This window comes from Rhinolophus ferrumequinum, chromosome 16 (genome assembly GCF_004115265.2).
Source record: "Rhinolophus ferrumequinum isolate MPI-CBG mRhiFer1 chromosome 16, mRhiFer1_v1.p, whole genome shotgun sequence".
Taxonomy (NCBI): Eukaryota; Metazoa; Chordata; class Mammalia; order Chiroptera; family Rhinolophidae; genus Rhinolophus; species Rhinolophus ferrumequinum.
Window position 1 is genome coordinate 61,464,043 of NC_046299.1, and position 20,898 is coordinate 61,484,940.

A 20,898-nucleotide genomic window follows, 5' to 3' on the forward strand; every position below is an offset into this window, starting at 1 on the left:
ACTACATGGACAGATTCAATTTTGCCAATTCTCATTCTGAGTCCCTGGAAGAGTAATTCAATGAGATCGGTTTAGGTATACAGCTCCTGACTCGTAGTAGTGAATCCGGAGCCTACATAATGAGGCTTGCTTTATTTAGGAAGAAAGGGAGTAGTAATTTGATGTTAAATCAGCAAAAGCTTCTAAATTTTTATGGAGGAACTTTGGGACTTTGTCATTTGTCTCTATTGTTATTTGGGACTTTGTTATTTGTCTCTATTGGCATAAAAAGATTGATATTTTAGGCTATTTTCAGTTTATTCTAAACTAGCATTTTAAAACAGCCTACAATTCAAATATTTTATTTGAAAACTGGAAGAGTTTGAGGACTCAAAGAGTTAAAACCATATAATTAATCGGGATAATATACTCAGCAACTGTTAGCTCTCAGTTACTTGAATTATACCTGAAAACATTAAATTAATATTTTAAATTATTTTCCCATGGCACATCTGGAGTAGCAATATATTTCAGGGAAGAAATTAAGCAATTAATAAACCAAACAAAACAAGTACAGGGAACAGTCACTGTACAAAGCAATGTCTAAGATTTAAAACAAATACAATATTCAAGAATAGCTGAAGTTATGAGGGGGGAAAAATGGGGATCCTAAAATTAACAACTGTGTTCTGGTTTTGATCATATGAATACACTATTTAATACAATATAAGAAAGTTATTACTGGTATTTACAATCCTAATAAATTCAACAAATGGAGAAAATTCGATGAACAAGTTTATCATCATGTTATTTTTTAATACCAAATGCCCAGAAAGAATCTAAATGTAGAACAATATGGGAGACAAGACAAATAAAGGTACCTTTATTCAATTATGCAACAAATAAAAATCATATGCTCAAATTTATTCTTTATATCAAAAAAATTACGTATGTTGTAAAAATGTTAAGAGCAAATAAAAATTACAAACACATTTTAAAAGTTGTGTAAGAATAATTTGGTGAGGGAGCGGGATATCGTTTACCAACCATCTGAGCATAAAAATTATTTTTCTAATTTTAATAAGTGAAAGTACTAAATACACGTCAATTTTGTATCTTGCCTTTTAATGGTAACTTGCTTTATCCTTCAACCCCCACTTTCCCCAAATCTATTCCCTACTTTATCTTAACTAAACAGAACAATATTCCTATGTCATATATGGCTAGCAAACAGCATTCTATAATTTTTGAGGCAAATGCTGCAGTCTTCAGTTTAGTAGACAGTAGAAAAAACCAATGTTGACATAGTTTTGATGTTATATATAAAAAAATAATCTTATTTTTGTCAAAATGACAAGGCTAACTATCTTCTACTGCCCTAGTAACTTTGGGGGATATTATGACTCTACAAGTAAAAACCAGGAAAGAACTGGAATCAACCAAAAGCAACAGTCATCTTAAACTTGGAGAGATGTGTTGAGCCTAAAGGTAGCTACTGGCCCTGAGCCTGATTATGAGGGACCTTGCTCTAGGTAGGGCAGATGCCTTGGACTCTTCCTTCTGAGTCTTGGTCCCTTGAAGCCTCAGATACTCTAAATAAGTGAATGCTCCCTGAAAATAGCCCTAGCAAGTCCTCTGAATCTTTATTCCTAAAACCCACAGAGAATAAGAATTCTAATTCCTCACAGCCTAAATATAGTTTCTATATTTTTAAAAAGAGAGAAAAGGATTAGGCAAAAATGCAATAAAAAATGTACTGGCAAAAAACTAAACAGAGATGGGCTACCTTCAGGAATTTCAGGCAAGGAACAGAAGTATGCTCAGAGCTAAACCTTAGAAAAATTTGCCAAATTGTACACTAAGAGGTTAAATGATTTGTCCAAAGCCACACACTTGCTTTGACTAATTAACTTTTTAATTTTCATTTTATAATGGAAGGAAGGAAGGAAGGAACCCACCGTTATATTTTCTAGATCAAGATGTTTATTGTGTACAGTTTCACAGAGCCTTCGAATTTTTTCTTTGATTTTGTTCATGTCTTTTTCATTCAGTAGCTTAGCTGAAGAAGCATCTTGTTCCAGTTCTAGAAGTCGAATCATTAGATCTAGGCTAGCTCTATCAAGATCCATGTTCAAACGATCTCTACTCAGTATGTACATGAGGGCAGCTGTACAAAGGGACAGATTCTTCAACAGACCCAAAAAGGGAAGAAAAAAAATTAATGTAATCAATTAGCAACAATTTCAAGAAATTAGACCATTTTGACAATTTTTTCACGTGATGGAAACCTTGAAAATGTTTTATTCAATGAACCTGCCTTTAAAATATTCAAGGGAAATGTGAATTAAATAAATGAAGCACTGTTGCTTAAAATTTTCCTTTCTATACATCTTTCCTACGTGAATGCTCCAAAGCTAGAATAATACAAGTGTAAGTAATACTTCTTTGGTCATTCCATGTTAAATGAAGAGTTTACAGAACTGTTTTTTCAGATATACATAAATACACACACACACACACACAATCCTACTTTTTAATGCAAATCACTCTTCATCATTAGGTAGATAAAGTCAAATTTCAGTTTAAAATCAATAGTGTGTTTTAAAATCTGTATAAGAAACTTTGCTACTTTTCTTTTCCTGTAAAATAAACACAGCTGAGTTTGAATCAATATATAAAACATTTAAAATGCCAAAATAAACACATTTAATCTCGTTTCTTTAAAATAAACCAGTTAGGTCTGCTTGAACCAAGTAATTAAAAATAAAACTGCCTAACAAAGCAAATTAATTACCAGGTCTCTCCTATTCGCCCTCATTGTTCTGTACCTGCTACAACCTGGTGATGGAGTTAGCCGCACTCAGGGTTAAGTACAACGCCTTCAGTTTCAGAAGGTTCAGCATTAGACTGTGTCACCTAACCTGCATTTGGCACACAATTTCCTTGAACAAAAATAAAGCCACCTCAAAATACCACTATTGATAATGATTAGTAATGATTATTATTTTATTAACTTCGAAAATGTTAAACCTGATTTTTATTATGTATTTTTAAGAGAAAGCATCAAAGTTGAAATGAAGAATTCCTTTTCACAATGGGCTGGCTATGTCCTAGATTCAACATTCAGACAAAATGTTTAAAAAAAAAAATTCAAGACCATTTTTTCCCATGCTATTGATATAAAAGAATAGAAAATTTTTTTTCCCGTATTGTCTGATTAGAAGGAATCAATGTTTACAGAATCAAATATCCAGTATAGTATGTTAGCTATGGTAACTGATAATATTTTAATAGTATGATAATACTTTAACAGTATAAATTGACATGTTAAGAGGAAAAATTGTCATGAGAAAATCATCTTAAATGGTTAAGTAAACACTTTGTCATGAGACTCCATATATTTAGCAAATAAAACTCAATCCATAATTAGAAACTATTTATATACGAACACATCCAATGAAGATATTTTTCAATAGCCAAATAGACTAGAATTTTTAAACAATGCTTCTCAATCCCAGAAACTTGAAAATACCTGATGGTGCTGGGAATCATCCAAAGTTTTAAAAACCATTGCTACCATTCCATGTGCTCTCAGGTGCATTCGAAAACTGGGCATGGCACATTTAGTAGCCAAGCTAATAACACTAGAAGAAAACAGACTAGGTTAAGGAGACTGGAAAATAACTAATGCATTAGTTTTTGTTTGCACCATACCAAAGCAAGCAAATGGGGGACAGGGTGTGTCAAAGCAGTGCCTATATACAGATCACAATATAAAAAATATGGGCAAACCAAATTATTAAATATTTACTCATGCATAGTATGTGATTAGGTATGCTATATTAAAATATGTAAATAACAAATGATCATCTTTAGTTTATTTCTTCCATTACTACTATTAAAAGCAAAAAGTCTCAGCTACTTTTCATAGAGCTTCTGGTAAAGATTATAAATAATATTTGACTGGATATATTCTAATTGACTGTATCTAGTCAATTCAATCAAGTCAAGATATTCAATCCATTACAGCATGGAAAAGACGATTCCAATTAAAACGTTTAGTCAAACTAATCACTTTCATGTCTAAAATTTGGGGCTGCAAAAGAACTTTAAAAGGTTCATTAACGTAACACTGTCAAGCATCTGGAAACTGAAGCCTATACGCTATCAAAAGGCTATGATCATTCAACTTTCCATGTAGAATCAAGTTCCCTGTAGAATGTAGAATCCTGTAGAATCAAGTTCCTTACAAGAAATCAATCACATTTTAACTTATTATCACTGGCTATAAACTACATCCATGGTAACAAAATCACAAATGTTTGGCTTTCCCCACCTGGAAAATTTTAATGTGCATACGACTATCAAATATAAAAATAAGATCTTACCTAAGGCAACGTGTGTTTAGAGGCTGAGTGCTCTTTAAGCCACTTAACAAGTACTCAATGTCATCAGTGAACTCTTGATTTTCACCAAATTCCACCACATCATTGAAGTGCTTCACGTGCTGAACAACAGTATATAACTGCCAAGAAAAAGTCCACCTCTTTTTTAGCTATGGACTAGCATATTTAGTTAAATCTATAGGCTTGCTGTACTTTACTTAAGTGTATAAAATAGTTTTTAAAACTATTTTATACACTTGTTTTTAAACAAAAGCATTGTTTTTAAAACATTGGTAATACTAGGACAAAATAAATTCATGATTCAAAACTGTAAATACCAGTGTACTGCATTTGTTCAAGACATTAAAAGCCTAATGTTACATACAAAAATCTGTCCACACGCAGTAAAACTATAGGGCTGCTTACTTCTTTGTCTTCTTTTCTGCATTTGAGTGCAGTAACTATATCTTGGTAGGGCTGAGTAGGTATTGTCACAGTTTTTATCACTTTGGGTGGTGGTGCAGGAGCTTTAAAAACTCCATCATCTTTTTGATTTGGTTCCTTTGAAGACAGCCTCACCTATTGAAAAAAGGTATTAAATTAGTTGTTCTAAATAAGTATATAAAAATAGTTAACATCTCCTCTACCTGGCAAATTAGCTTAAGAAAAAAAGATGGGAAGGACTCTGAAAAGTCATTAAGGGATACTTTAAAATTTCATGCACTACTAGGTAAGATTAATACATGTTTTACTCAAAAAAGAACCATTCAGGTATTCCTTCTGTTCTTTTTTAACCTTACTTTTCACACAATTTATTTGTTTCCGGGACCATTACAAGAAATAAAGAACGACAATTACATACAGAAATAGCATTGACAAGAAGCTAGAAATGGGACAGAAAAACTACAACAGACTGACAAAAGAATTTTTAAAGTATAGGCAGAATTAAATAGCCATAATAAGAACACAGTATATAATTACTAATATACACAATGATAATTTTATACTAATAAAAAGAGTTTAATATATTCAACTTAAGACAACAGGGAACTATACATTATATTTTAGAAAGATCTCTCCCCCTAACTTTTTTGTTATAAAGAACTCACTCCTTGACAGCTCCAGATGACTGAGGCGTTAACACTAATCTAGCAGCATTAATGTATGATCCTACCAGTTATTCTGAAAAAAATAATTTGATAAGAATCTTTTTCAAATGTGTTTTGAATTGAAAGGTATTACTGGAATGCAGGAAAAAGTTCTCCTCTAAAAAGTAAATTAGAGGCTGGCCCTGTGGCTCAAGTGGTTGGAGCATCATGCGCCTAACGCGGAGGTCGCCGGTTTGATTCCCACATGGGCCAGTGAGCTACGCCCTCTACAGCTAAGATTGTGAACAAACTGCTCTCCTTGGAGCTGGGCTGCCGTGTGCCTCCATGAGCTGTCCGCGGCCAGAGTGAGCGGCCGGCAGCCAGTGAGAGCTGCTGTGAGCGGCTGACCCACGACTGGCGACCGACTGCCTCAGCCAGGAGGGGAGCGCAAGGCTCATAATACCAGCATGGGCCAGGGACCTGTGTCCTACGCAACTAGACTAAGAAACAACGGCTTGAAGCAGAGTGGGGGAGAGGCAGAAGAAAGGGGGAAAAAATAAATGAATAAAAATAAAATAAAAAGTAAATTAACCACTCAAAGCCACTTTAAGATGTAATTTATAATATAGCTCTTAATACAAACTTCAAATATGGAATAATTTGCCCTTAAACACTAAATACTATAATTCCACAAAATGTGAGTCAGAAGTAAAAACTGGTCCAATATTTTTTAAGGCTTTTATTTATAACCTAGCAGTACCAGAATTTCTGTAGTCCTGTCCGCAATCCCCACTTGCCCAATGAATTAAACTGGAGTTACTGAATTTAAGTGAGGAAGTCTAAAATAAACTATTAAACAGGAAAGTCAGAGACATTCAAATTAAGAATGAAGACAGCAAATTAAACAAACATAAAATTAAAAAGTATAGTTCACTTACTGTGACACTCTGAGGTTTTACTACTGGTGGCCCAGGTAGTTCTTCTGAGTCTGGATGGTTCCAATGTCTGGCATTATATACAGCTTTTGTAGGAGACTAGAGAAATGAGGAAAAGATCAACTGTTTCCATCTTACTTTGCATCTTTTTGAAACTGTCTCATTTAGTAAAATAAAAATCACAATAGATGATTTAAAGGCATAGCATATATCCTAGACAGAGCAGGACAGATACCATCCAGCTCGTACTCTCACCATGCTCCTGTGCCCATGGCAGATGTGCCAGTCAGTGCTCCGGGCAACTATTACCAACCAAGAGTAGAAATGATACCTCTTGACAGGCTTGTACTAACTTATTAATCAATACAGTTAATGCAACGTGTTCTTTATTTCTCGTGCTACTGATTCATGCCCCACATTCTCCCAACAGTGGAAATCAGGCAGCTTATGAGAAGTGATAAAGGCCCATATTCATTTCAGTGAAACTGTTGGAGTGAGATGAGCCATTATTCAAAAATTTTCAAATTTTATAAAGGTAAATATGGTACATATGCCACATGTTACAGTGGAGTCTAAAGCAGTACTATGTAATAACATCCATGATTTCCGCAGCAAAATGTATACATATACACACTAAGTGGGATATTGCCCCACCTTGGTTCAGGGTAGTTTGCTAGCTAATCAATTTACTATAAACTAAATGAAAAAAACTTTGTTTTGAATTTCAGAATTGAAAATAAAAAGAACTGTGAGCCTGTAGAAGCAAAGCCATAGGATTAAATCTGTAAAAAGGAACAAATCCTCACTTTTAAAAGGAGATCGATTAAACAAAGACCAACAACATTTTCTCATCCTTTACAAAAGTGATGTTAAACTTTGTCCTTTAACTTTCAAATAAATGGTTTGAATCTTATTAGAGATTTTCTGTTTAAGAGTATAATAATCTTTATTTTCAGTGTTGTGTACAAAGAATAAGCATACAAGTAGAGAAACATATTTCAAGATTAGCCAAAAAACTACATCGAAAAATTAACCACCTTCCCTTACTAGTTGCAGTGAACTAACATAACTAGAATTAAGCACCATACAAAGGTACCTTTTTATACAAATACTATAACCATGTTGTGACATTAAGACAATAGTGTAAGGTCCACAATAACCAGTATTTAAAAAATATAAAGTTTAAACTGATTCACAAATTAAACGTGTTAGAAAATCTTTATGATAAAGGGAATCCTACTGTGAAATTTACATAAAATAGAAAGTCTCATTTGTATTCTGTATACAAGACCCATTATTATATAACATGTTTGCATAAAGTGATGATGCATTAGTAATCTGAAGCGATTTATGCATTCATGATTAAGCCTCTCAAAGCATAACCACACAGGCACTCAAACATATAATCGATATGCCTGCTAGCTGTTAGCTCCCCTATTTAAGGAACCTCTAATACCCAAAGCACAGTCATAAGGCCAGAAAGATAACCGACTTGGAAAAATAGATGCCTCAAAGCTCAAGCATTTTACTTCTTTTTAAAAAGCACTGATTTCAGGTAATAAACAATCTTTGTGATAATAAAAAGATCATCTGGTTCCAGAGGTAACAAAATAGCAGAGCAGGCCAAGGTTCTCATTTAAATTGATACCCTTCTAGTTAATTGTGACGGGCAACATACCAAACAGTTAACAAAGGAGACTCAGGAACCAAATGGTCTAGGTTAAAATCCAAATAAATACTATGCTCTACTACTACTTGTTACTCAACATTTTTCTCATTTGTAAAACGGGATTAATATCTACCTACTGCAACGGGTTGTTGTGAGGATTAAATATACGTAAAACACTTATAAGAGTGCCTGAAACAATATGTGCTATACAAGTATTATTATTGATAATACCAAGGATACTGTATGATGATGTGCAATGCTGAGTCCAGCATCTTAAGAAAATTGGAATATATGGTCTACCTACCTAAGAGGGACTGTGATAAACAAGTGGAGTAACTGACATGAAAACACTGTTAACAAGTATTACAAAAAGCAGACAGGAATACACTGTTCTAACTCATCTCAAAAACCCTTGAACAATATCCCTGGTGGATATAGATGCAAAAATCCTCAAAATATTAGAAAACCAAATTTAATAGCCCATTAAAAGGGTCATATACCACGACCAAGTGGGATTCATCTCTGGGAAGCAAGGCGGGGTCAACATGAAAACCAACCAATGTGATACATGACATTAACAGAAAGGACAAAAATCACATGGTCTTAACTGGTGCAGAAAAAGCACCTGACAAAATTCAACACCTTTTCATGGTAAAAACTCAACAAACTAGAAAGAGAAGGAAATTACCTCAACATAATAAAGGTCACATATACATATATACATACATACAACTAACATCATCCTCAACAATTAAAAGCTGAAAGCTTTTCCTCTAAGATCAGGAACAAGACAAGGATGCCCTCTCACTGCTTCTATTCAATATAGTACCAGACATACTACCAAAAGCATCTAGGCAAGAAACAAAAGGCATCCAAATCAAAAAGGAAGAAGTAAAATTTTCTCTGTTCACAGATGATACTATCTTATATGTAGAAAACCTTAAAACATACACAAACACACAAATCTTTTACAATAAATCATTCAGTAAAGCTATACAATAAAACAAAATTAACATGCAAAAATCAGTTGTTTCTATACAACTAACAAAAAAACAGCCCAAAAAAGGAAATGGAGAAAATCCCATTTACAATAGCATCAACAAGAATAAAATGCTTAGGAATAAATTTTTGGCCAAGGAGGCCAAAGATTTGTATACTGACAGTTACAAAAAACTATCGAAAGAAACTAAAGACACAAATAAATGGAAAGACATCCTGTGTTCATGTATTGCGAGACAATATTGTTAAAATGCCCATACTACCAAAAGTGACCTACAGATTCAATGTATTCTATCAAAATCCCAAAGGCATTTTTTATAGAAATAGAAAAAACAAACCTAAAATTCGTATGGAACCACAATGACCTTGAATAGCCAAAACAATCATGAGAAGTAACAAAAAACCTGGAGGACTAACACTTCCTGATTTCAAAATATATCACAAAGCTACAGTAATCAAAACAGCGTGGTACGGACATAAAGACAGTATCGTATTGCCAGGCAGAACAGCATTGAGGATGTGAGACCCTGTGATATGTCAACCAATGGAACAGAATGGAGAGCCCAGAAATAAATCCATACATAAACGGTCAAATGACCTTCACCAAGGATGCCGAAACTACACAATAATGATAGTCTCTTCGACAAATAGTGCTGGGAAACTGGATTACACAAAAATTAACTCAAAATGAATTAAAGACTTAAAATAAGACCTAAAATTGTAAAACTCCTTGAGAAAATGCCTAAGATTCGTAACACTGGTCTTGGCAATGGCTTCTTGGATGTAACACCAATCGCACAAGTAACAGAAGCAAACACAGACAAGTAGGACCACATCAAAGTAAAAGGCTTCTGCACAGCAAAGGAAACCATCAAAAGAGTGAAAAGGCAACCTATGGAATGAGAGAAAATATTTGCAGGCCACATATTTGCTAAGTGGTTACTATCCAAAATATACTGACCCTTGAACAACACAGGTCTGAACTGCACAGGCCCACTTGTACACGATTTCTTCAATAAATACAACTGGCTCTTTGTATCTGCAGGTTTCACACCTGCAGATCCAAACAACAGCGGATTCAACTTATGGTGGATCAAAAACAGCATTTTCAGATTCCCACCTGTAATTTCCCAACCGTGGATTGAAATACTGTTTTCGCCCTGGGGTTGGTTGAATCCGCAGATGCAAAGGGCCGACTATAGTTAAGTTTTTCAGAGAGTCAAAAGTTATACATGGGTTTTTGACTGGAGGGGGGAAGGTCAGTGCCCCTAACTTCCAAGTTGGTCAAGGATCAACTACAAAAGGAACTCCTACAATTCAATTAAAAACTAAAAAGATGAAGAAATGGGCAAAGGACTGACAAGAAGTTTCTCCAAAGGCCACCAGGTATATGAAAAGACACTCAAGATCACTAATCAACAAGAGTTGGCAAGGATGCAGAGAAACTGGAACCAGTTCCTTGAAGCACTGTTAGTGGGAATTTAAATGGAGCAGCCTTTATGGAATGCAGTATGGAGTTCCCCCAAAAAATTAAAAACAGAACTACCATTTGATTCTAACACCCCACTTTTGGGATATTTATCCACAAGAATTGAAATCAGGATCTCGAAGAAATATTTGTACTTCCATGTTCACTGCAGCATTTTATCACAATAGCCAAGAGAGAAACAACGTAACTGTCCATCAGCAGATGAATGGATAAAGAAAATGTTACATACTATATCCACACAATGGAGTATTATTCCGCCACAAAATAAAAAGAAATCTTAACATATGCTACAACATGGATGAACCCTTCGGATGTTATGCTACATAAGCCAGTCACAGAAGGATTAATACTGCATGAATCCACTTATATGAAGTATCTAAAGTAGTCAAACTCATAAAAACAGAAAGAACCATGGTTGCCAAGGACTGGCGGGGAGAGGGAAGTGGGGCGCTGCTGTTCAATGGGTATAGAGTTTCAGTCTCGAAGGATGAGAAAGTTCCAGAGACCTGCTGTACAACACTGTGCTTATAGCTAACAATACTGTACTGTACACTTAAAAATTTCCCAAGAGGGTAGATCTCATGTTGCGTTTTTATCACAAACATATTTTTCAAAAAGCCCTTGAAAACAATATAGAGAATAACTGAATAAGTTATATAAAAGGACACATTCAATGAAGTTTCTGTTTATTCAGCTGAACAAGGCAATTTAATACTATTATTATTAAAGTTTTTGATGATGCTTTACCATTTTAATGCTAATAAGTAAAAAGTAAATAGATCCAATTAAGAACTTTTCCTCGACTATTAACTGAAAGTTTTGTATGGTTAAAATAAGGTTTATTATAGGGAGGAGGACGAGATGAAGATAGCCTAGCCTACTATCGAAAAATCAGTAAGTTAAAGAAATCTGGATGTGGTTAATACCATGTTTCCCCGAAAATAAGACGTAGCCAAACCATCAGCTCTAAAGAGTCTTTCAGAGCAAAAATTAATATAAGACCCGGTCTTATATTATATTTATATTACATTATATTACATTATATTATACCCGGTCTTATATTACCTTAATATTACCTTAATGTAAGACCGGGTCTTATACTAATTTTTGCTCCAAAAGACGCTGATCGTTTGGCTAGGTCTTATTTTCGGGGAAACACGGTAAACACTGGGGAGGGGTGGGTGTGGAGGCCCACAGGCACATGACAATGACTGACTGAGTTCTTTGCATCATTCCAAAATGGTATGACAATGCACATGCACCTAAATGAATTTTATATGGAAACCACACAACTCTACGATGTCACATGCTAATGACCCTCAGATCTGCAAAAATACCACACACCAATCAACTTTTCACGGAAAATGAAAACCATCCTTACCATTTAACGACCTAGCTAAGTTTTAAGTGAGTCTGATTGCACTACCAGGCCTATATTAAATCTTGTTAATTTTATTCTGGTTTAAAAAGAACCATATTAACCAGATTCCTTAACTTTTCTCAAATATTTGTGAATTCTGTTTGTTCTGCAAATAAAACATTTAGAACAAAATTACTAGCAACTTCTTTAAGAATACGCTAACAGTCTAAAGATTTGGATTCATTTTAGCCTATTTCAGTCTTAGTCATCTTAACCATACTATTCAATTATCCAGGGCACAACAAACAAGGAGAATCTCAAATGTAACATTCTATTATAGCTAAAGAAAAAATATGCCAACAACAGACCTATGCAGCATTTATCCATGAGAGAAAATCCAGTTTCTATGAAAACAATGGATAAAAATCAGTTTTTACAATTGTAATGCCAAGGCTGTGGTTAACAGATTGGCTAGCTGAATCATAATTACAAAGGAAAAAAGAGATCCTTCATGAAAAGCTAAGAAAAAAATGACAGTATTATGCTATCCTCCAATTATCTGGTTCCCAAAAGGGAAAAAAAAATGGAATAACTGCTTTTAAGTCACATATTTTTTAAAAAATATTACCACATTTATTTCTGAGTTTCAAAGAAGACTATCTACTAAATGAGGACAGACACAGTAAACTGATTAGAATTCATCCAGTCTTACCCACACAAGAATATCATGAGAACAGACTCACACTCTTACTACCAGTAATTCAATCACTATACTCTAACTAAGTGAGTTCTGGAAAATCAAAGGGTTGCAATGCTCAAGAGGGAGGGAGGGAGGGAGGAAGGGAGAGGGAGGGAGGGAGGGAGGGAGAGACGGGAGGGGGGAGGGAGAGAGAGAGATAGAGAGATGGTTTAGTGGCAATTCAAAAGGGGAAAATTAATTTGGACTTGACTTTTTAAAAAATTGTTAAGGAGTTTTTTTAAAAGATGCATGTTAGAAACTGAGAGTTTGAAGGATAAAGTTTTACAAAAATTAGGATACCGTTTAACTCTTTAGAACTTTTAAGTATAATAATACAATCTCCAATTGTCCTACACTATGACCAAAAAAAACCTTAAAATAAATTTTCATAATTTGGTAAATAATCACAGGATTAAATAATTTGAGGGAAAACTGCAGTTATCTCTAAACTAAAACCAAGACTGTCTGAGCTGCTAAGAACTAACATATGCTAATACAGAGCACTATGAAAAGAATACAATCCACAGGGACAAGGGAGAAGTAGAGCTGGAAATCTGACTTTTCCACTTGATTCAATCAAGTTAAAGATACAGCTATTTTTATGAGAAAACTGTCAACTCCTATCTATGAGGTGTGATCAAAAAAGTTAATGTTTACATTTGAAAAATTACAGTAAAATACACATTGCCATTAATCCCTGTCGCTTCAAACACACTTATCCCACAGTTCTTGACACTTTCTGAAACAGTTCTGGAAGTCCTCGTTTGGGAGTGGCTTTAGTTGCACTGTCGTGGCTGATTCAAAAACGATTACCTTTCATGGTCATTCTTACTTTGGGAAAGAGCCAGAAGCCACATGATGCCAGAACCGGTGAATACGGTGGATAAAGACACACCTTAACGTAATGTTTATTTGTTTTTTAGTTTCAGGTGTACACACTGTAATGTTTTTGACAGAAGTTGCTGTACCAGAAGTGATGTGTGACACTGAGAGCCTCTGTGATCAACAAATACAGTGAATGCTGCAGCTGAGCGCCATCCAACGGAAAGGCAGGGATCTTCAATATGGAAAGCGGCACCTCGAATCTTAGTAACAGTGTATGACAAGTTTCAACTTGTTCGGTGCAGTCAGTCGGGTATGAGTTACGGTTGGGAGAAGGTGTGTTTTAAAGTGTGCCATGCCATAAATCATGCTCCATCATGACAACGCTCTATGTCACACATTGCTCCTGGTACAGCAATTTCTGTCCAATAAAAACATTACGGTTTGTCCTCATCCACCTTATTCACCAGATCTGGCACCGTGCGACTTCTGGCTCTTCCCCAAAGTCAAAATGATTCAGAACATTGAGGCAGCCACGACAGCGCAACTAAAGACACTCATGAAAGAGGACTTTCCAGAATTGCTTCAGAAAGTGGTTAGAACTATGAATAAATGTGTTCGAAGCGAGGGGGAGTATTTTGAGGGGGATGAATGGTAATGTGTCTTTTACTGTAATAATTTTTTTTAATTTAAACACTCACCATATTGTTTCATCACACCTCATACATGAATACTATATACTACTATTCAGCTGCTTGCGAGTATAACTTCAAAAGTGTAACTGGCAGTGAAAGTTTTATAAAAGCAAGCCATTGTCACATCAGAGTATCACCTTGAAATAGCACAATGAGAATAAATTCTAAAATGTCCAGGTAACAAACTATAAAATTCCATACTTGCCACTGTGAAAATAACTTAGCCTTTCACTGAACAATTATAAAATAAAAGATACTAGAATGAGCCATAATGGAAATATCAGCTGAAATAAGAGTCAGTTTTTACAACTAAAACTACCATTAATTACATAACGGACCAGTTGTATTAGGGAGATAATTATCAAATTTAGAAATATGAAGAGAAATCAAAAATATCTTGAGACACCTATGGCTAGAGAATATTCATTCTCCCCTTCACTTTCCTTTAAGAATATTTAACTGGGTACATGTTCGTCCTTATCTTCCAACATCTGTTGCTGTTTGTGTGGGCCCATGACTAAGTTCCAGTCAATGATGTATGAACAGAAGTGTGGTAACCTTCTGGGTCCCGGCCTTCTAGGAAGGTTCACTGCATCCCCCCTTCCCATTACTTCTATGCTCTTCTAGAAATGGAGACCACCACCACAGAGGAAGCGGCTCCCCGACAATACAACAACCTGAAAATAGTCCAGAGATAAACATCTAAGGCCTGGGAAGCCAGAGAAAAATAAGCTAACTATTTAAAAACTAATTTGGGATTTCTTTTACAGCAGCTGAACCAAATCTTAAGACAACAATCATTGAACAATCTTCAATTAAAATTAGGACCAAATAATATAGGGATGTGCTAAATATACAAAATTTTGCCAACAACAGAAATGTATACAGCAGGTCCTCGAATAGCACCATTCTAACACTGATGAGATGTCACAGGAACTTAACTCTTTGTCAACGACACTGAGGATTTAGTATATATACATAACCTATACACACATATCACCTTAAAAAGAAAACAATTTAAAGGATATAAGCAACATGTAAGAGAACGAACAAAAAAACTAAGGAAAAATATAATCAACAGCCAACTTTTTAAAACATTATAAATATACATACTCTGAGGAAGATCTCTATAAACCCAAATAGAGTGATTTCCAAGAGTTACTACTAAATTTTAAAAAGCAAAGTGCAAAAGAGCACAGATGCTACTTTTTATATAAGAATGAGGGGAAAATAAGAAAATTTGTGCTAATTTTTATAAAAAGAAACAGAAAATAGAAATCAGAAAATGAAGCTGGTTCCCTACAAGCAGTGGGGAATGGGCTGGAATATATCTCAATGAAGTGACCCTTCGTTGAACTTACCTTTTCGTATAGTTTTGACTTTTGGAAGCACGTTACTGTTATACATATCCAAAATATAAAGCAGTAAGAATGGAAGGAAAAAAACCTAAAACTGAAAGCAAACCAGAACAAATAAACCTACACATAATTCAAATGAGTAATAAACACACTAAAGAGAACACGGAAAGACAAACCAAAAGCAAGGCAGACAGACCTAATCTAAGTAATTTATGAAGACATTATTTGTCTTTATAACTTCAGGGACAGAGTAAAGTGGGGTACGTGCAGGACTACAAACAGATCCTGAACACATTAAATTTATTTATTGTAGTGGAACGGACAAAGCAATTCTGTAACTATCTGAATTGTATTATAGGTTTGAGTAAATGTTGGTATTGCTGGGAGTCAGGTTAAGAGAGATGATGATTAATACTGAACCCTATGGTGATGATTAATATTGAATACAGTGTGAACTCATGACTTCTGGAACAAATACGTATATGCGCAGAAATCTGTATGCATATGTGAATGTATGTTCATGTACATGTATATGCATGTTTCCTATCGCTATCTGCTAAATGGGCCAAGAAGCAATGAGCGCATCTATAGCTCAGAACTTGGTCTCTTAATCCCACTATATCGAATGAAGACTCCTCAGAGAAAGGACCTAATTCCAGGGCTAGAGCAGAGCAAGTATAAGATGAACTTGCAACACTGTGTTATGCCAGAAAGTAAGGAAGTGCTCACAGAATGATGGCATGTCACAGGGACAACAAAGCCAGCGTGAAGAGGCTCCACTAGTGAAATCAAGACAAATGTAACTCCAAAATAAGTAATGAATTATGAACCTTGGAAACAACAACAGGAACAACACAGGAATTCAGGAGTCCATACTGATGAAAGAAAAACAAGTAAGTAAATGGGGGCAGAGGGGAGGCTCACGATTACAGTGGTGCTGAGAACAGACTAGGGAACGTGGAGGGAGCGTGAAAGATGGAAAATGATTATTTTACAAACAGCACAGTAAACACTAGACCAGGAAATGTACAGTAAATCTAAGAGTATATTCTAATGAAGAACAGGGTATTTGAACAGTCTTACAGTATCTCTTCAAAGACAGTTTTTTAGCTGCAAGGGGGAAAAATTATACAATAGAGGAACAGACAACATCTCGACTGGGTGATTATAACTGACACCCTCCAGCTGTAGTACACCGAAAAAAATACAGTCAGCACTACACAGAATTCAGGCCTAGAATGAATAATTTGAACCCAAGCATAAGGAAACTTCACACTAACCCACAATGAGAAGCTATTTTTAAAAAAAGAAGATCAGGGGATGTCAACGTCATAACAGACATAGACTATGGAAACATTGCAGGCTGAAGGAGAATAAGGAGATATAATAGTGAAATGAAATAGCTCCCCCTAAACTGGATCCTGTACCAGAAAAGAGAAAATGACACAACAGGAGAATAGGTCAAAATACGGGAACAATGTTAACTTATTGGTGAGATTATAAACTAGTGCAGCCACTATAGAAAACAGTATGGAGAGTCCTCAAAAATTAAAAAGAGCTACCACACAACCTACTAATTCCACTTCTGGGTATTTACTGGAAGAAAATGAAAACAATTATTCATAAAGATGTACATACCCGTGTTCACTGTGGCACTGTTTACAATACCCAAGATATGGAAGCAACCTAGATGACCACTGACAGATGAAAGGATAACGATGTGGGTGTGTGTGTGTGTGTGTGTGTGTGTGTGTACACAACGGAATACTACTCAACAAAAAAAGAATGAAATCTTACTGTTTGCAATAACATGGATGGACCTAGAGATTATGTGAAGTGAAATAAGTCAAATACCACATGATTTCACTTAAATGTGGAATCTAAAATACAAAACCAATGAACAAACAAAACAAAACTGAAACAAACTCATATGTAGATACAAACTGATGGTAGGGGGAGGGGACGGGCGGAAAAGGGGAAGGGGTTTAAGAAGTACAAACCTTCAGTTGTAAAATGAGTACAGCATAAAGAATAGAGTCAATAATATTGTGATAACTATATCTGGTGACAGATGACTACTGAACTTACTGTGGTGATCATTTTGTAAAGTATGTAAACGTTGAATCACTATGTTGTATACCTGAAACTAACATAATATTGTATGTTAACTATAATTTTAAATAAATTTAAAAAGAAAAAAGATGATCAGGATAAGAAGTTGTTCTTTGTATTATTTTAATTTTGTAACTGTTCTGTAATTTTGATATTATTTCCAAAGTAACTATTTTTTAAATTTTACGTTATTTCCAAATAAAAAATATTTAAAAAAAATTAAGTTCTCTCAGAAAACTTATCAAATAGAAAAAGTATAAATTATTTATTATTTTATCAGTTAAAGTAATTTTAAATTCATGACGCAACCATATCAAATGCAGACAAGAGTAAAAAAAAGTAAAAAATCAAATAGAAGATGAATATAATTTTAATACAGGCTATTTTAAAAAGTGGGAAGTGATAAAGATATCCTTTGTTTATATTCAGAAATTAGTTAATTAAATAACCCATCAATAACAAATCAAGATTTAATAGCAATGTTTTCAGATTTAATAGCAAATGTTTTCTTGGTTGAGGCAGAGAAAAAAATTAAAACATAAGCCAAACTTGGTCAGGGTTAGTAAGAGTTTTCTATTTTTAATGGTCCTTCCTAAAAGGCAAAAGGGTATGCTGACAAGTTTCTCTGCTCTGGCTTTTAAGAAGCTCCAAGTTATATTTCTGGTAGGTGCCTAGGAAATCTATCAAGACCTAAACGCCTGAATTTACGCTACATCTCATTCTATTCCTTACTTATTCTTAATACAATTTCCTCATTTATTTTCAACCTGGTCCTACCAAATTTATGTATGTATACTTTCTCAAATGTTTTTTATACGGGCAGCATCTAAATCTTAAGTAAATATAAGTGGATACAACTGTATTTCAATTTAATATGAATTGCAGATCAAGTCAAAAGCAAAGCCAGGAAAGAAAAGAACAAAAATCAAAAGGAAAGGAAACAAGAATGCATCATTAGTTTTGGAGGTAATCATTATAGTATTCATAGATCCTCATGAAAAAACACATATGAATTTCCATTTCTGGACAAGATGGAGTAACAGAGACCAAATTTACCTTTCCATCTGAAACTAACAAACTGGACAAAATCTATGAAATGGTTTTCAGACACTGGACATCAGGTAGCACAGCACCACGAGCCCTAAGAAGGGAGAACACGAGATAAGCCCTACAATTGCCTGCAGGAGAATTCAGAGTCCAGCCGGCAGTAGTGCTGTCATTGAGGAGACAGAACTATAGGAGTCCAGGGAGATTGTGGTGGCTACAGTTCACAGAGCACAGCTCTCCTCTGAGAGCTGCACAAAGAACTTGGGAGATCTACAGAGTCTCCTCAAATATGTGGCTGAGTACTGAGATAAGCAAATGTGTGAAGGAAAAAAAGTACCTAAGGTAAGGGAAAGGGCTTCCCCCGAAAAGGACAAAGGAAATGATCCCTAGACTGTTTTTTACCTCTGGGATGAAAAAAGTTCACATTCCGACTAGCCACAGTAGAAAACCTTGTATTCAGGGGAACCAGGTGATATATTTTGGGGGAACCCAAAGGCTGCTCTCCCACCTAAAATTTAAAAGCCTCATAAGGATCAAATATAACTTAGACGCACCTCAAGCATAACTGGAATCTCCAAAGGGAAACAGAGACACAAAAAATATTTGAAGAATACTGGCCGAAATTTTTCCAAATTTAATAGGCTTACCAATTTTCAAATATTAAAAAAAACGAGTATTTAGTACTAAATGAAGACTCTTTGCTCAAACATACTTCCAAGAATCCCAGAAATAAACATTTACAAACTCCTTGTGTATCTCAGAAACTGGGAATGTAAAGGTGAAAAAAAATATGGTCACCATCCTTAAAAAACTCCCAGTATTACACATCTTATGTTAATTTGTGGTCATCGTTAGCATGAAGTCATGAGAAAGCTGAGCAAAGAGTTTTCTGGATGTCTGAATCCCGATGACCTAAATAAAGTATTTCCTAATTGGAAAAACAAATTCCAAACTATAAACACCCCAATACACACTATACACAGTCAAAGTTCTCAGGCTCTTGATTAATGTATGGCTATATTTTCTCATTTCAAAGTTCATTTTATGGAAAGTCATAATAAAATGTTGAACTTTCAAATTTTAAAGGCACTTCAACTAAAAGGAAATAAAAATATTAACAGTACTTTTATTCCTTATTAAAATCCTTCTAAAATAAACCATCACATGAAAAAAAACCAAGAATGAGATCACATACAGAAAATAATTTACATTTTCCTAAGTCTTTATGTAACACAGATAAATGATTTAAGTACCTGGCTTAATATTTAAGTTAAGTATCATCTATATAAAAGGAAGATTGGTGCTTCTGCTTCGGAACAAACATGAGGAAACACTAAGAATACTCAAAAGTTTCCACGGGGGGAAACATTCTACCTCACCAGCCTTTTTAAGACAATTAATTATTGTATTCCTTTTTGTATCCCTAGCACCTCGCACAGTGAAAGGCCTGTAGTACATGTTGAATCAAACAATGACAAAGAAACGCCAACTAAAACTGACCATCTTCCATACACAGCCTCTGCCGGAACATGCTCTGCTTAACAGCCCTTCTGATCACCAACCCAGGAGCTGTAAAAGGGGAGCTGTAGCTTTTTACTTTTACACTTTGGCTGGTATCCCTCATCAGCAAACCAATGGCTACAGTCTCTCTTTGTTTTCAGGCTTCACATCCATCGATATCTCCGACTTCTAGTCTGTGAGAATCTAGTGAATCTCACACTGCCTTCCCGATGACTGGGTCCAGGATGGTCAGTGAATTCCCAGACATAGAACAAAGATAACCATAAGTAAAACAATTCGACAGAAAAATAAGATGCTTCATGAGAGTGAATTCTAACTGCCACAGAAAGATACTATAAAGGAATGAACACATATTTCTTGGGTGAGCAGTGGGACTACTTGTCCTTTAAAATTTCTTCAACTGGAAGATTCTGTTTTTAAGTTGACAATCCATATAAACTCATTTTATGAAACAAAGAAAAATGAATTTATAAACTATAAAGCTACACTTAACTTTAAAACTGCAGCTTTATACAATTTTAACTTCCTAATACAAATAAATCTATAACTTATTTATACGACAATCAAATTTTAATTGCCCAGAAGTCCACTATCCAGTGTCATACTGAATGACAGAAAGGAAGAAAAAAATAAAGTCCGGAATGTTCCTTTGAGTCAGACAAAACAGTGCCAGATAGGCCCAGAATTAAGCAACAGGGAA

At 34.9% G+C, this 20,898-nt stretch overlaps 1 protein-coding gene across 2 annotated transcripts in view; it reads right to left on the reverse strand.

Annotated features, from left to right (window-relative positions):
- WAPL (WAPL cohesin release factor) overlaps nt 1–20,898 on the reverse strand; it is an 83,434-nt gene that overhangs the window by 15,596 nt on the left and 46,940 nt on the right. For both annotated transcript variants that reach the window (XM_033130091.1, XM_033130092.1), the window contains exons 5-9: nt 6,391–6,486; nt 4,791–4,943; nt 4,368–4,504; nt 3,512–3,623; nt 1,938–2,165 (exon numbers count right to left, since the gene is read on the reverse strand). In XM_033130091.1, coding sequence (XP_032985982.1) covers nt 1,938–2,165; nt 3,512–3,623; nt 4,368–4,504; nt 4,791–4,943; nt 6,391–6,486 — 726 coding nt within the window. The remainder of the gene's footprint in view (nt 1–1,937; nt 2,166–3,511; nt 3,624–4,367; nt 4,505–4,790; nt 4,944–6,390; nt 6,487–20,898) is intronic.